Consider the following 16,470-nt stretch of genomic DNA (forward strand, 5'->3'; position numbering starts at 1 on the left):
GCACCATCATCATCACAGACTGCATAAAACTCACACTCGACTTCAGGCACCTTGGCTTCTACTTTCCTCTTCCAGGCTCTAGATAATGGGTGTCAAACATAAGGCCCAGGGGCCAGAATCCGCCTGGTAAAGACCCCGGTAGAGCCCAGTGGACAGCTTTGGAAAATGTGAAGGATGTTGTAAAGTTTTGGAGTTTCAAATGTCGTGTATAAGCTTATTTTAAGACTTCCCCCATGGCCACGCTTACTACACATAGTCATTTAGTAGCAGATAAACAATTAAATGTCATAAAAGTTCAATTTTTTCACTTTCTACTAAAGAAATTTCAGTTTAAAATAAGTTAAAACAAATATTAATAAAACCCTTGTTAACAAATACATCCTGTTTTATAGTTACAGGACTATAATAAAGGTCCGAGCACCAGATTTTTATTTTATTTTAAACATGTATTTCCTGCAGTTTAATCCCAAAGAGTTGTGCTGACAGATTTCTTCACCATGTAGAGAAACTGATGCGTAGCGCTGAGACTGGACGTCTTAAGATAAAGACTCACAGAAAGAAGAGTTTCACTGGTTGCCCTCTGGTGGCCCACAGTGTTATGAGTTTGACATCCCTGCTCTGGGAGCTTCATCTTATTAATGATACGCAAAATTCACTTTCATCTGAAGACAGGACTTTGGACCTGCGAGCAACAGTTGAGTTGAGTTCTTGGCTCATGAGCGGTTTGACATCAGGACTGCGACGGCTGTGCATGGTGGCGACGTTGTCTGCAGTCCACTCCATCTGAAGCTTTGAACTGTGAGGTGGGCAGAACGATCCGAACATCCATGGTATCGATACCACACACACTGGAATCGGCATCAGATCCATACTTTGCTTCTGTCCTCTAAGTTCAGTATGCAGCCCCCTGAATTGTGTTAAATAAAGTAAAAAGTAAAAAATATTCCTCAAACATACACTATTATTATCCTACAGCACACTGAACCAACAGGAGCTGACCCAGCTGCTTCACAGGCACATTTACATTCCAGGTCTGCAATAAACTAACAGGCGCTTTTTGCTGTGTTAAAGTAAAAATCACACTGATTTAATGCTCATTAAAATGTGTTACCAGGGATCAGCTATGTTATTATGTTTTCAAATTTAAATTCAAGTGTCCAGAGTCTCTGCTGTCAGTTGTAACAACGTGAAAGCGAGAACATTTTTTTTTAGACAGAAATGAGGTAACAGCTTCAGGCAGACCAAAGCACGACACTCGTTTGACTGATTATTGTTTTTATTGTTTTTAATAGAAAGTCCAGCTCTCGCCGCAGGTACAAAAACTGAGAGCTGGCGTAGCAGCAGGGCTGACTGCGTCTCCGACAGGATCAAATCAGAGAAGGAGAGGAAGAGGAGTGAGGATGAAGAGAGAAGAAAGAAAGCTATACCTCTGGTCATAAAGAGGGGAAACAAAATCAGCGTTTCATGTTTCATCATCCCAGAGCTGTACATGGATAGACGAGGAAGAGATCAACACTTACATATATATATATTCAATAATTATATATAAAACATAAAGAAAATCTGCATTTCATCCCTTTATTCTCACAGACACTCAGACGACCACAGAGAGGAAGCAGTTTCTAATCATTAACCCGCAGAAGCAAGAAGCTCAGTGACTGTGGAAGATCATCTCCACCAGGAAAAGATGAACACGGACAAACACCACAGAGTAAAAAATGTCTCGCTGAGTTAAAAATATCAGATGTCATAACTGAGAGTCAAAGTTCATTTCAAAGATTTGTGTTTGAGTTCAAAATAAGCCATTTAATAAAAAATGACTTTTTAATCTAAGATGAATCCAAATGTGTATTTTAAAAACAACTTATCTTATAATTTGATTTGTTATTTGAGAATGTGTCGTACTTATCTCTCATCTCGTACTTGTTTTAATCTCAACTAGTATTTTATGTTTTGAAAAATGGAATTTGGCTTTAAATTGAACTTTTTATTCACATTTTCCACTTTTGTTTTTCAAAATCTGACTTTACCTTTTAATATTTCACATTTTAATCTCATATTTAATCTCTAAAGCCTAAAATGGTGTGTTGAAACTTTGTCTCACTATTATTTTTTATAAAATTTGGACTCCTTATATCATAATTTCATCTTTAACATGTGACTCTGCAGTTTAAAAAGCTGTTTAATGTCGCATTCCAGCATTTTGATCTAAAAGTCTGACTTAATTAGGGACAATTTATTTCTAAATTTACAGTTTCTGTTTTAAAACTTTTTCTCTTAATTTAGAATTTTTTAATTGGAACCTCAATCTGAACATAAATGATTTACACCATTAAGAGACTTGAACATGAATTTTTTCATGTGTCTTTTTGTTTTTCTTCTGCTGGTGGAAAACGAGCTGGCACAGTCTGAGTCCCGCACTTGTTGCTTTATGTGACGATCACTTGTTTGCAGCAGAGGCACACACAGAGAGGACGGAACATGATGGCCCTGAATGACGAACACTGTGGACACGAGGAAGCTTTGGAGGAATTTAACAGGCCGTAACAACGTCTGGCAGCGACGTCGGCGCTCGTATCAATCCAGGATGTAAAATCAGTGAGCTGTGACGATGAATGAAGGATTTGAAGTCCAATATTGACACAATTAATCAGATATTTGTTCTTGAAAGTGTTTCATTCGGGCCTAACCCCAAACACCTTCAGTTTAATGAGATATTAAATGGAGAAAAGACGGACACGTTTGTATTTTAGTGGCTAGAACTGATTCTTTTCACAAAGATCGTCCACAATTTTCGGTGAACTAATGCTTTCACTGATTTCTCCACCACTGGACCTCCGACTGCACGCCCAACGTGGTTTGCGGGTAGTTTCGACTCCTGCTGGAATGTTTTGAAAAGTGTTTTTTTTTCTCAGATTTTTAAAGGGTTTGCTGACACAAACACAGGAAACGCACCACACGCCAGCTCACCTGGCAGAAACAGCGCCACAGCAGTCGAGACAGAAGAGTTTGACTCCAAAGAACACGTTGAAAAGTAAATGTAAGACATCAGCAAAGACAAAAACAAGGATTCAGGTTTTGGAGCTGAACTCTTTTCCATATCAGGTCTGATAAACACCTCCCCGTGCCCCGCTCGCCTTCTTCCACTCACACTTGTGTGCTTTGTTTTTAATATTTGTATGTACACCCCCTCCTCGTGGACGTATAAAAATGCATTGTCTTGATTCATAGAAACCTGAGTTGCTCGACATGTTCTGTATTTACAGTTCTGCTGCACGTACGGAGGAGATCAGCCGGCTCATACAGACGCCGCGTGACCGTCGGCGAGGAACGCCTTTTTCACCTGTCAGCCTCATTTACAGGCAGGCAACACATCCTTTTAGTTTGTGTTTGTGAAGGAAGAAGGAGAAAACTCAGAGTTAAAGCTGCTTCTGTGGCCTCTTCTTCTGCTTTAAATTTACTGGCACATCCTAAAGGTGCACAAGAGAAGCCAGAGCGGAGCTTTAAATCAGAGGTGCTCGGCCCTGCTCCACAAACACCTGATTTTACTGATGTTTCAGGGTTTTATCAGCAGCTCATTTGTTAGTAAGCAGTCTGATCACGCTCAGAAGTTCAGATAAAGTTAATTATTTGGATATTTTACATTATTATTTAAGCTTTAGTGCTAAAATTTGAAATACCAGCTGCTGATAGGCTCAAGCTTTGCCTCCAGTCTCCTGAGGAAGAGGAGTGAGCACCTCTGTCTTCGATTCTCATGCCCTTCATCACATTATGATCTTTAAAAACCAGATTGAAGAGTAACATAACAGGACAATAGTGTTAAATATAAGACCAGAGTGTCCAGAAGAAGTTATACTGATGGTAAAAACTACTCTGGGAGGAGTGTTTCAGAAGGACACCCTTCCTGTGGCCACCAGGGGGCAGCAAAAGCTCAACATGTGCAGCTTAAAATTGATGCTGGACAAAAAAAATACTGTTAAAAAGACAGAGTGGGCTCTTTTCTGCTCCAAGTGTTGTTTCCACACTTGTATCACTCCTCCGTGATTTCCTGGATCTCTGTTTGTTTGTTCAAAGAATAAATCCGATCACGTTTTTCTTGCTGTCAACAAATCCCAACAAACAGCGAGTGATTCTAGCATCTTATCGTGGGATTTACTGGCAGTAAGAAAAAATATGTGGAGGTGTCGTTAAGTTTGCTGGATGATTGAAAGAGCCCACCGTCAAACACTCTGGACTAGAACACGGCTCAGATGTTTGTTCTTTGCTTTGTTTTTGCACATTAAAGATAAAATACTGGATAGCGGGTCTCTCTTTGTCCGACAAAAGTGATCCTCAAAACAACACGGGGCTGCAGACTGTTGCAGCGTGTTACTGAAGGTTAAATAAAATCTATTTCATTTACTTTTCTTAAAGAAATGGCAGATTTATGAGAAAAACATTTGTGCCACTGTGTGTGACGTGATTACAGAGGGTGGATATGCATTATGTTTGTGTGCGGCGCCACACGGAGCCAACAAAAGTGGAACATTTAATGAAATGTTCCACTTTTGTTTTTCAAAATGTGGATTTTTTTCGGATTAATTGGCGAGGTGTTTTCTTTTTTTCTGGTAAATTTGCCATTTTTTTCTTACTAATTTTCACATTTTTTCCTCATATAATTATTTATTTATTTTTCTAATCAATTTGCAAAATTCTTTTTCAGGTAAAATTGGAATTTTTCCCATCAACATTTGCTGTTTCATTTCTCTTAATTTTGTCATTTTCTATTCATAAATTTAGGACTTTAAGCTAAAAAGACTTTTCCTCCCGTTCGATTTTATTAAATTTTTGACCTTCAGTGACCCCAACACGCTGCTTTAGCTTTTTGGATTTTAAAATCATTTTGAGGCTGAGGCTGCTCTGCTCGTCGGGCTGAATGTTAATCGGTGATTCCCACCATCTGTCCTTTTCTGCAGACGCCGTCATCTCTCAGGCTACTTGAGGTTTAAATGCAGGATCTACAGCTACGCAGAACCATGACCACAGTATGATAACAAAGACTCTAGCTCTTTAAATGCATACCTTACATTACTTTGTTCCTATGATTTCCCCCGTCTGGAGTAAATAAATACAGTACTTTTATCTTCCTGACACGCACTCGCCCTCTGGGTCTGCGAGCTAGCGCTGATTGTCCAAAGCAAAAAGAGAAAAGAAACGTAGGGCTCGCCCTTTAAGGTTTTCTTTACAGCTGAGTCCGGCTGCTGAACAGTGATGCTAAAGCTGAGACTCTACGGTAAGACAGCAGAAGAGATCCAGTCAGAAGAGCCCGCAAAGGTGAAGGAGAGATCGAGGAGGGAGGGGGGCGGCCTCTGTGCTCCTATTTGGCGTTAGCGGTTCCCAGGTCCATCAGTAGTCTGTCCCGCCGGACCGAAGTGAGGGAGAGGGAAGGTCCGGCGGAGGTCAGATCGAGGTCAGAGTTGACGGGAGGAGGAAGAAAAGATGGGGGTGAAGGAGAAAGAGGAGGTCACAGAGCGGTGGAAGTGATCTTCTTCAACCCCCGCCGCTGGGCCAGAGTGGAGCAGCCCACCGGCTCTAGGACCGGGGGGACATTCCTGTTAAGGGCAGAGTAGGTGGCCGCCATCGCACCCTGTAGGAGGAGCCAGAATACAAATCGATTAATCAATCAACTACTGATGGATGATGGAGAGATGGATGTATGGCTGTATGGGTGGATGGTTGAACAGATTAATGGATGGATGGATGGATGGATGGATGGATGGATGGATGGATGGATGGATGGATGGATGGATGAACAGATTAATGGATGGATGGATGGATGGATGGGTGGATGGTTGAACAGATTAATGGATGGATGGATGGGTGCATGGTTGGATGTATGGATGGGTGGATGGATGGATGGATGGATGGTTGGATGTATGGATGGATGGGTGGATGGATGGATGGATGGTTGAACAGATTAATGGATGGATGGATGGATGGATGGATGGATGGTTGGATGGATGGATGGATGGATGGTTGAACAGATTAATGGATGGATGGATGGATGGATGGATGGGTGGATGGTTGAACAGATTAATGGATGGATGGATGGATGGATGGTTGGACGGATGGATGGATGGTTGGATGTATGGATGTATGGGTGGATGGTTGAACAGATTAATGGATGGATGGATGGTTGGATAGATGGATGGTTGGATGGATGGATGGATGGTTGGATGGATGGATGGATGGATGGATGGATGTATGGATGTATGGGTGGATGGTTGAACAGATTAATGGATGGATGGATGGATGGTTGGATGGATGGATGGATGGATGGATGGTTGGATGGATGGATGGTTACCTTGACGAGGTGTGGTGCGTCCTGTCTGTTGAGGGTGTATTTGGGTAGCTGGTCTCTGTGCGTCACCCACGGGTGTCTGAGGACCTGCCCTGCTGTCAGCCGCTGGTGGGGGTCGACGTGCAGCATCTTAGACACCAGGTCCTAAAGGGTCAGAGGTTACAAATGAACTCCGGGTCACCATGGCAATCACAGAGAGAAGGTGAGCGGTTCACTTCAAGAGGAGCTACTTTTCTGTGTGTTTGTTAGGAAATAGTCGGTGTCCCCACCTTAGCTTCAGTTGAGACAGAGTTCCAGTATCCTCCGCTGAGCGAGAACTTCCCGCTGCCGATCCGAGCCAAAATCTCCTCCGGGGTGTCCTCTGGACCGTTAGCAAATGGAGTGAAACTGGAAGGACAGAGCAAAGGACATGATGATATGCAGAAAGTGTAAGACCTGCAAACATCTAGAACAGGCACCAAAACTACAAAATAACAGGCATTAATTTCACACAGACAGTGTAAACACATCAAAATAATTTAAATGTGAGATCATCACTTGTTGCCTTGATGACATTTGTTTCATAAGGAATTTTATTTTGCCTTCTCAGTGAGTCCTTCAGATTGACTCGAGAGCCTCTCATCAGGAAACACCACCAGCTCACCATCAACCAGCTACGGTTAGCAAACCGCCTGATAACCATTAACCATCATTGTAGGGGTTTCTTTTACTTTTTGTAACAAAGAAGCATCTTTGACAAACTGATGTCAGGTAAAGAAAAAGTAAGAAGCTGTGATGTTAAATTAAGTTTCTTAGAAGTGATGAGTAAAGTCTCTGTGGCTGTTACCCTGTTAGCATCGTGTAGAGCAGGACTCCGAGACTCCAGATGTCGCAGGCTGCGTCATAACCCTGCTTCTTCAACACCTGCCAGGAACAGAAAACACCAGTTTCAAGCAAAAGTAACTTCCTGCCGTCTCCTTTCTCTGCAACAAAAAGAGCGTCAACACCTTCCAAATGATCAAGATTACACCTCTCACACATATATTTATATTCCCTACACTTGGCAGCTGTATCATCAGGGCTGTCTGAGCATGCTTTGTCTTTGAAAGACTGTTTGGTTCAGGCTTAGTTACACAACGATGACGCACAGGTGCAAACAGGTGCAGACAGCAAAAGAAAACAGTAAGAAATCACTTTTAAGTGTTTATATGGAGAGTCATGTAAAAAAAAAGGAATCTATTTGATCTCATTAAAAAGATTTTTATGGAGCAGGAAGCTAGCTAACAAATATTTTATACATTATGGATCTGTTGTCATGTGATGTCCAGACTTTAAAAAAGAACTTCTTGAACCACAAAACAACCTGAGTATTTTGAATTCAGAGCCTGATTTTGGCAAATTTCCAGGCACTGTACTTTAACAAAATCCAAGAGAATTTGTCAGATTGACATCTTCTCCTCCTCGCTTAACCCGACGACCTTTTTGAAGCTAAATTGTGAAGCACTTGAGTTTTTGTTCATGGTGAATTACAATGTTTCTCTACAGCAGAAGAAGTTTACCCAAAACTTTACATGCGTGACGAGAGTCCAGGCGCCTACGTGCCAATACTGACTGAGAGACACAGCGCCATCAGGTGGCAACAGGAAATCAGCATTTTGCAGCATTTGTATTGTCCATCAGTATTTTGATGACTGAATGTCAGTATTTCAGCTTTAATCGTAGAGTTTGACTGTTGCGTCTCATCCTTGTGGAGGTGCTGTGCTAATCTTCTCTGTGTTGTCTCTGATTTTGTGTCCCTGCTTGTCAAATCAAGCACAAACTGAAGAAACCTCTTACAGGAGAGATGAAACGCCTCAACAAGGAGACCCAGACAGACACGGACGGGGCAGATCCTCCTCCCGGGATGAAGAGGAGTAACAGGTGTGTCATTATTCAGATACTTATGGACCTGAATGTACAGCACCATGATGTGTAATTAGTTCCGACCTTAAGACATCCACACACACACACACACACACACACACTGTGTTTAGACACAGTGAACACTCGGTAAAAAGAAAAAGCTTAAGATGAGATTAATTATAGCTATCATGGATTCTTTAGTCCACAATAGTCATGCAGGAGAACTCTGAGACTGTAACAGCTCTGAGAGAAACAAGCAACAATAGACTGGCTGGTATTATTTACCTGTGATTATTCCACAGGTAAACAGCATCAGGGTTAGTTTGCATGTATCAGCAGATAAGCTGATAAATCTTTACAGAGATTTTCTACGAGTTGAACAGTGTCAGCAGAAACAGTCGATAGTTTTTGAACACTTGTTGTTCAGCTTTTAAAGGACAACAGCTGACTGTGATGAAGACGCAGGAGTGTCAAAACATTAGTCTGTTCACACAACTGAAGGCTGTGAATTAATCAGTGTGCTCCGGTCCCTTCTGTCCTCGAGCTGAGGGGACCTGACGGAGCTGCACTTTGATGGGAGACTTTTGACTTTTCTTTTGTTCAATGTTTGTTTTAAATGTATTAAATGACAAAATATGGAAAGGAATTCTGAACCTCATGAAACTGAAAGTTTAAGTAAAAAGGTGTTAAAACTGTTCAGGTCAGTGCATAATGTCCTACAGACCACGCACGATGATGACAGGAAATAAAACATAATGGTGAAAAAATAAAGGAAGCAGGAACCCCGACGTACCTCAGGGGCGACGAAGTTGGCGGTGTAACACGGCGTCATGAGCAGGCCGTTCTCCGCTCTCAGCTGCTTGGCGAAGCCAAAGTCGCAGATCCTGATGGACTCGGCGTTCCCGCTCTCGTCCACGTACAGGATGTTACTGGGCTTCAGGTCTCTGTGCACCACCTGTAAACCCAGCAGGGCGACAGAGTCACGGAGGTCGACTACAGCAGGTTTTTTCTCTCTTGACCTCGAACGTACGTCTGCTGGATCAGAGCTATTTTACATCATGTCAAATTTGTCTAACATAGTAAACATTTATTATTTTACTGGCATTCTTTATTCGTACTTTTTGATTGTTGCATGATATAAAAATGGGCTTATTTCATGTTTAAATCAGTTTCTTCTGTCAATATTCGTTTGCTGTGGAGTGGACACTGCACGCTCATATGTTAGCAGCTTGTCACAGCCTGCTTTATCCTCCTGTTCAGCTCTAACGGGGCTTTAATTTACTGAATTAACATCATTTTATATTACATGAGACTTGAAAGTCCCTAAACTCATAAAGATCATTTTTAATTTGATACAGTGGAGAGGAGGCTCTCATCTATCACAGCCAAACGCCAGCACGTCTCCACAGAAAGACGAGCTCGAACATTTTGTGTCCATCTCTTTGTTTTACTGCTGCTCTTAAAGGCCTCTGGAGAAACGCACCCCTTGCACGTGCAGGTACTCCACCGTCTTGGTGATGGTGTAGAGAACAGCGCTGGCTTCCCGCTCGGAGAAAAACTTCTGACGGAGGATTTTGTCCAGCAGCTCGCCTCCCTTCATCAGCTCCGTCACCAGGAACACCGACCGGCCGTCGTCATACACCTACGACACGAAAATAAACCAACCCACACGTAAATCAGCAGCGATTTAGTCACAGAAATCGCCTGTGAATTTATTTATTCAGCTCTTAAAATTAAAGCAACAAATTTGTGGAACTAGACGTTTATAAGTGCCTCAAACATCTGCTGCAGAATCACCAGCATGCAGGTGTTCAGTGCGGTCTCTAAGCTCTGTTTCAAGTGGAAACCATCAATTTAGATGAAACCATCATTAGTTACTGGATCAAATGCTAGCGGGGGCATTTTCACCCAGCAGCTGCAGCATCATCAGGACGATATTTTTAACTCTAATTAGCAGTGAGTCACAGAAAAAATGAAATCATTAGCATCACAGCATGCAAATTATTATTTTTGTTTGTCCGACAGCAACGTGGAAAAGCTCGCCAGATATTCAGGTCGAGCCCAGAGGTGGGAAAGTGACCCTGGATGAGTCACACGGCAGCTTCACTCCATATTAACACAGGCTGAGGGTGATTTTCACAATAAGACTTTAAAGTTAAAGGAGCATTCTGTAATTAACCTGTGCAAATTTAACCAAAATGTTCACCACCAGGGGGCAGGTGACTCACTGCTCCACCTTCTGGCATTGCACAAAATTACAGCCCAGCCTAGATTCATTACAGCTGTTTCTTCACAGCTGTTGTTTGCGTAAAGAAATCCTGCGAGGTTTCAAACTATTCTTGAACACAGGAGGACACACTGAGCACCTTTAAATCATCGATGGTGTCACGATAACAACAACACTGATGGTTTGTGTTCCTATAACTCAGAGGTTCCCAAAGTGTGGGGCCCGCCCCCTAGGGGGGCGCAGAGCCATTGCAGGGGGGGCGTGGTAAGAAAAGAAAAAAAAAAAAGAGCGCTTGGACACTGTGGACAGGTTTTTGACGGGGCTCCCACACAAACGCAAAGCAGGAGATGAAGCATTGCCAAATATGTTTCCAAACCAACTTCCTTCCAATCCATTTTTCTTGTAAAACAAAGGGGGGCCCAGCAAAAAAAAGTTAGGGAACCACTGGTGTAACTGATGTGATGCTCAAATGTTGGCGTAGACGCGGTTCTTTAAGTATGACATAATACATTTATAAATACGTCAGGATACCTTTGGGCTTGATGGAGGAGCTGCACATGTTAAATAATGTTACATAAGAAAATAACCATGAGGCTGAAGAGGCTGGTTAAGTTTAGCAGCAGATTTAGAGCAATTAAAAACTCTGCTGGGAGTGACTCACGTCTTTGAGGGTGATGATGTTGGGGTGCTGCCCGTATCTCAGCAGGATCTCCACCTCCTCCGTCGGGTCTCTCTTGGACTTGTTGATAATCTGCCACAGAGACAGTGCTTTGAATATAAAGTGTTTTTATTGAAAGTATTTTAAAGTTTAAGACCTTTTACATCCCACACACTGAAACAAAGTTCTGACAGGATTGTGGAGTCCTGTCAAAAACTAAGGACACTGAGGAAAGGAAATAAGAGAGGAAGCAGCAGGCAGGTGCTCGATCATCAGCAATATAAAAGCAGGAACTTTGGCAGTTTTCAGGTGTGTACATGGACTCGTGCTGGCTTTTCAGATTGGATCATGCGACAGTACGATGATCCCAAGCAGAGCAGCAGATCTACAACAGAAGGGTGTCCAGACAGCTGTGCATACATGAATGTCTGCAAAGCTCAATGAACTGAAGCAGTGCTGCAGAGAAGAGTTCGTTAAATTTCTACACAGTCATGTTTTCTGTCATACAGAAAAATGTGCTTCAAGTTGTTGCTGCTAAAGGTTTTATAAGCCACTGAATTATGGAGTGTACTTAGTTTTTTACAGGACTGGATGACAATGGTTGCTACTTAGATAATGCATCACTTAACATGGCATTAAAACAGAAAAACAGTGTAAATTATGTTAATTTATTCATATTTTTGACAAATATGCACATTATCACCAACAGCAACAGTATCTGAATATCCTGAAATGTCTCCAAACCAGCAGCACAAAAAATCCGAAGCCAACTTTTAGTTTGGAGCTGAGATCTGTTACGTCCTCGTTATTTACTGTCGTTTTTCAAATGAGCAGCATTTGTGTAATTATTGTTCATTTTAAGCTGTTTCAAACAAATTAACTCTGTAAATGTCAAAAATACCGACACAGTAAACTGTGAGCATCAGAGGAGGCAAACGGAACGAAACTAAAATGGATAAGAAAGCTCAACAAACAGGCCGAATCATCTCTCATCCCTCATAAACTACCGCGTTTCATTCACATGGTCATAGAAATATGAAGAATCGATAAATATCTGCATATCTGTCATAGAAATCTTTCATAACTTCTTAGTACATCATCAGCTTCTTTCTAGAAACCTTCCAAACCTGCCGACACCCTGAGTGTATTAACAACACAAAAGCAGATGTTGGGCTGCTGTGCGCGTTCACCTTGACTGCGTACTCCATGCCGGTTCCTTTGTGTATGCAGCGCTTGCAGATGGAGTAGGAGCCGACTCCGATGTCCTCTTTGATCTCGTAGGCGTCTGCGAACTGGGACGTGCTTCTGTGAAGTTGCTGCACACAAGGAAAAAATGTAAACAGATGTGAGTCCTCATAACTAACGACTCAGGCCTGATTTAGACTCGTGCTCATGCTGTGCGTTAAGCGTTAATTACAAACGGTTTCACCAATCTGCCCCAGGAACCTGCTCACATTAGTGAGTCCCTACATGCTATGATTATTCTTCCTTATATTAGATGATTATTGTTATTTTGACAAATTACAACAACAGCTGTGGGCTGCAGAGATGTGACGTGTAGATGCGTTTCTCAGGAGATTTTGGAAAATGTTCTTGTTTCATTTAAAGCACTTAAAAAACGACTCATCCATGATGTCATCTACTGCCGGTCATAAAGGTACCACATAATCTGCTTTTGGCTGCTTTCTGCCAGAAAGGAAGGAGGTGCAGGAGTGAAACCTCAGGAAAGCAAATGTGTGAATGAAATTTTCCAGGGTGGAGTGTGAAGACAGCCCCCCCCCCCGCTGTGCTCTTCGCCTCCGTCCACTGAGGGTTAGCCCAGTTAATTGGATTATTTCTGCCTCTGAGGCGTTTGCCTGTACCTGTACAATAGCGTTGGGTAGTGGTTGCGTCTCCTCCTCCGTTATGGCCACAAAGCTGAACCCTCTGAACAGCTGATGGGCGTTGGCGCTCGGCGGGACCCCCGGCGAGTCTGGTTCACACAGAGAAACAGCTGTTAATGCTCGAAGTGAAGTCGGACTGTAACGGCAATGCAGTTCAGCTCTGCACAGTGTGAAGGGCAGGAGGAGGAGGAGGAGTGACAGCCTGTACCTCTGGGTGTTTTAGCTGTGAACTCTGGATCAAAATAGAAAGTGTCGTCAGGTCGCCCCGCTGCTGGCTTGAAAGGAGGGTGGATTTCTCTGCGGTACAGCTTCTGCAGCGAGAGGAAATATGAGGAACATCAGAAGGACAAGGAAACACACTCAAAGACGACTCTGTCATCATTAAAGCAGATAAAGTTTTTTCAATAAAGGAGAAACTGACATTCCAGTCGATGGTGCTGAAGAAATGATGCCTCTTGATCTCCTCCACTCCATCCGGCCCAGCTCCTAAAACAAACACCGCACCAACAATGAGCACGATCCTGCTGTAATCACATTTTCACAGGCTGCATTAGACCCGCTGAGACTTTGTTTGGAGGTAATCTCCACAGAAAAACAATAAGCACAAACACCATAAAGGTCTGAATGTTACGCTGTGGGCAGTGTGAATTACACAGCTGTAACAGATGCAGGATGAACCTGTGGCTTCTGGGGGCCCTCGGGTTGTGTTTGGTGCCCTCAGCGATGAAGGCAGCTCGAAACATTAAATATTCCACCTGCTGCATTGTGATTATTCATTAAGCAGTAGTAAGCATCTTAATCAGCCAATCACATGGCGACAACTAAACAGTGCATTTATGCATGCAGACATGGTCGAGGCGACCTGCTGAAGCTCAAACTGGGCTCAGAATGGGGCTGTGATGTAACTGATAAAAAGACAGCTGGCAGAGCTGGAGGTGCTCAGATTTTATTTATGAGTGACGAGGATGGACAGGATTAGAAATGAGGTTGAGCATTTTGGAGATAGAGTCAGAGAGAGACAAGGCTGAGGTGGTCTGGATGTGTGAAGAGGAGCGACAGCGAATATACTGGACAGAGACGGAGGGCATGCAAAGGGTTGGTGTGACAGAGGAGGCTAGAGAGGTCAAAACAGAGAGCTCCCATTTTTGTCATTATTTAATCTGATTGACTGCTTTCATAAATAAACATAAGAAGAATATTCTACGAAAATGCTTCCATTGATTGGTGGATAGGAATCTTCAGATATTTGTTAAACCACAAACCCATTTAACACCCTCTCAACGTGCCTCGTGTGTGGAGGTTTTACCTAATCTGTTGCCGGGGTTTCGCTTGAAAAGGTTCCTGAGGAGACTCTGAGCTTCGGAGCTGAGAAACTGCGGCATTCCCAGCTTGGCCCTGCGATAGACACAGAGAGAGGCAGCAGGGGGGATGAAACGGAGAGAGAAACATATCGAATGCTCTGTACTGTGTACCCAGCATCTGAAAGACTAGACAGAAACATGTCGATCTCACACAGGAAGCACACTCAGCACTCTGCAGAGTCTGCTCAGCAGTTTTCCCCCCGGGCGGATATCGAGAGTCAAAAGAGAGCGAGAGAGGAAGAAGGAGGGGTTAATATTTCCTTTAATTCTCACCGACTGCGACATGATTATTTTCTCTCTTTTATGAAGAGCTACCAGCACATTTGCTCATCTCTCTCCTCTGTCCATCCAGTCCTCCTCTTCCTCTTCCTCCTCTTCCTCCTGAGTGCTGCACTTTGTCTCCTCTAATAAAAATCCTCCCCTGGGCTGACTCGCCTCTCTTGTACTTTCTCTCTCTCTCTCTGTCTCTTCTCGGATGTACAGGGAGCTCGAATAAAAGCTGCAGGGTGGGGATCAGATAGGAGTGTAAGGTGTCTTACTTGAGGATCATGGTCATCGTCTCTTTCCGGTCTTTTCCTTGAAACGGCAGCGTTCCCGTCAGCATCTCAAACTGTGAGAAAGAACAAGACACCATCACGCTCAGAGGTTTATTATTAATGAGTTTTTAAGACAGATCTGATATAAAAATGTGCAATATGATCAGAAAACAGGAAGCTGAAAGATAGCTTTATACTTGATAGTCCTCAAGTAAGCAAAACAACTCAGTGTGATCAGCATTGTGTGTTTCTGGATTGTTAACGCACGCCATCCCACCTGACTCCATGTTAACGGTTCTGTTAGTGAACATTTTACTGATAAAACAACCAGCATACAGCTCAAAATAAATAATAACCACTGAAAATCAGTTTGATTATGTGCGCCCGTGTCTTTTCGTTAATCAGCCCTCAGCGTGTATAAAGTCATGCCCTCCTCTTTGTCTCATGGTGTGTTCCTGTGAACGCAGCCCTGTGCTATTTACAGCTATTTCTCACCTCTTTGGCCTCAATATCAGCAAAAAACTCTGTTTCTGCATCCAGTGCATATACAGTTAGGTCCATGTTATATTTGGACACTAGTTTTTTTACCTGTTTATTGAAACTTACAGTTTTATTATGAACATGAGTATAATGTGTATAATGACTCTCAGCTTTCATTTGAGAGTATCCACATTCAAACTGGATGAAGGTTTAGGAGTTTCAACTCCTTAACATGTGCCGCCCTCTTTTTAAAAGGAGCCAAAAGTAATTGGACACTTCACTCTATTTCATGGGCAGGTGTGGGTAATTCCTTTGTAATGTCATTATCAATTTAGCAGGTAAAAGGCCTGGAGTTGACCTGAGGTTGTTCTTGCATTTGGAAGATTTTGCTATGAACAGGCAACATGTGGTCAAGCCATCCTTAAGCTGCGAAGGCAGAAAAAACTAATCAGAGAAATTGCTACAATATCAAAATCTACAAAGAAAGAAAGCACTGATGAACTGGTGAACGCAAAAAGACCTGGTGGTGAACAGTGGTGGATGATCGCAGAATCATTTCCATGGTGAAGAGAAAGACCTTCACAACAGCCAACCAAGAGAACGACACTCTCCAGGATGCAGGCTTATGGATATCCAAGTCTACCATGAAGAGGTTCACTGACAGGTGCAAGCCACTCACAAGCCTCAAGAACAGAAAGGCTAGATTGTACCTTCTACTAGCATACCACATCATCTGCACTGTGAAGGCTCTCGCGTGCATGGCTGCCAGTGTCACTGGTGTTCATTGATGATGTGACACAGGACAGAAGAATGAATGCTGATGTGTTCAGAGACATACTGTCTGCTCACATCCAGGAAACCCAGCATCTGGTGACGTCCATGAGTCCAACACTTCAGGCTGTCATTACCAGCAAAGGGTTTTTAACCAAGTATTAGAAATGAACATTTTGTTTTCAGTTCTTTGATTTGTCCAATTACTTTTGAGCCCTGAAATGAAGGAAGTCCGTGATAAATTCGTTAGTTCCTCATGTTTTATTCAATCTTCTTTTCAGCCCACTGAATTCAAGCTGGAAGTCTGAACTTTAACTGAGTCGTTTAATTAAA

General features: G+C 42.8%; 1 protein-coding gene and 1 non-coding gene across 3 annotated transcripts in view; both read right to left on the minus strand.

The window, feature by feature from the left end:
• Window positions 1-1,258: 1,258 nt before the first annotated feature.
• The window catches only part of rps6ka3b (ribosomal protein S6 kinase, polypeptide 3b), a 68,993-nt gene continuing 53,781 nt past the window's right edge, over window positions 1,259-16,470 (minus strand). For both annotated transcript variants that reach the window (XM_005460958.4, XM_013264713.3), the window contains 13 exons: window positions 14,890-14,960; window positions 14,296-14,384; window positions 13,411-13,475; window positions 13,198-13,300; window positions 12,969-13,078; window positions 12,297-12,422; window positions 11,110-11,199; window positions 9,705-9,863; window positions 9,015-9,176; window positions 7,167-7,243; window positions 6,610-6,727; window positions 6,344-6,484; window positions 1,259-5,626 (listed from right to left, as the gene is read on the minus strand). In XM_005460958.4, coding sequence (XP_005461015.1) covers window positions 5,504-5,626; window positions 6,344-6,484; window positions 6,610-6,727; window positions 7,167-7,243; window positions 9,015-9,176; window positions 9,705-9,863; window positions 11,110-11,199; window positions 12,297-12,422; window positions 12,969-13,078; window positions 13,198-13,300; window positions 13,411-13,475; window positions 14,296-14,384; window positions 14,890-14,960 — 1,434 coding nt within the window. In that variant the 3' untranslated portion in view covers window positions 1,259-5,503. The remainder of the gene's footprint in view (window positions 5,627-6,343; window positions 6,485-6,609; window positions 6,728-7,166; window positions 7,244-9,014; window positions 9,177-9,704; window positions 9,864-11,109; window positions 11,200-12,296; window positions 12,423-12,968; window positions 13,079-13,197; window positions 13,301-13,410; window positions 13,476-14,295; window positions 14,385-14,889; window positions 14,961-16,470) is intronic.
• Window positions 8,032-8,133, minus strand: LOC112847967 (U6 spliceosomal RNA). The gene has a single exon (XR_003221804.1). It is a non-coding gene; the product is annotated as a U6 spliceosomal RNA (small nuclear RNA).

This window comes from Oreochromis niloticus, linkage group LG9, assembly GCF_001858045.2.
Source record: "Oreochromis niloticus isolate F11D_XX linkage group LG9, O_niloticus_UMD_NMBU, whole genome shotgun sequence".
NCBI lineage: Eukaryota > Metazoa > Chordata > Actinopteri > Cichliformes > Cichlidae > Oreochromis > Oreochromis niloticus.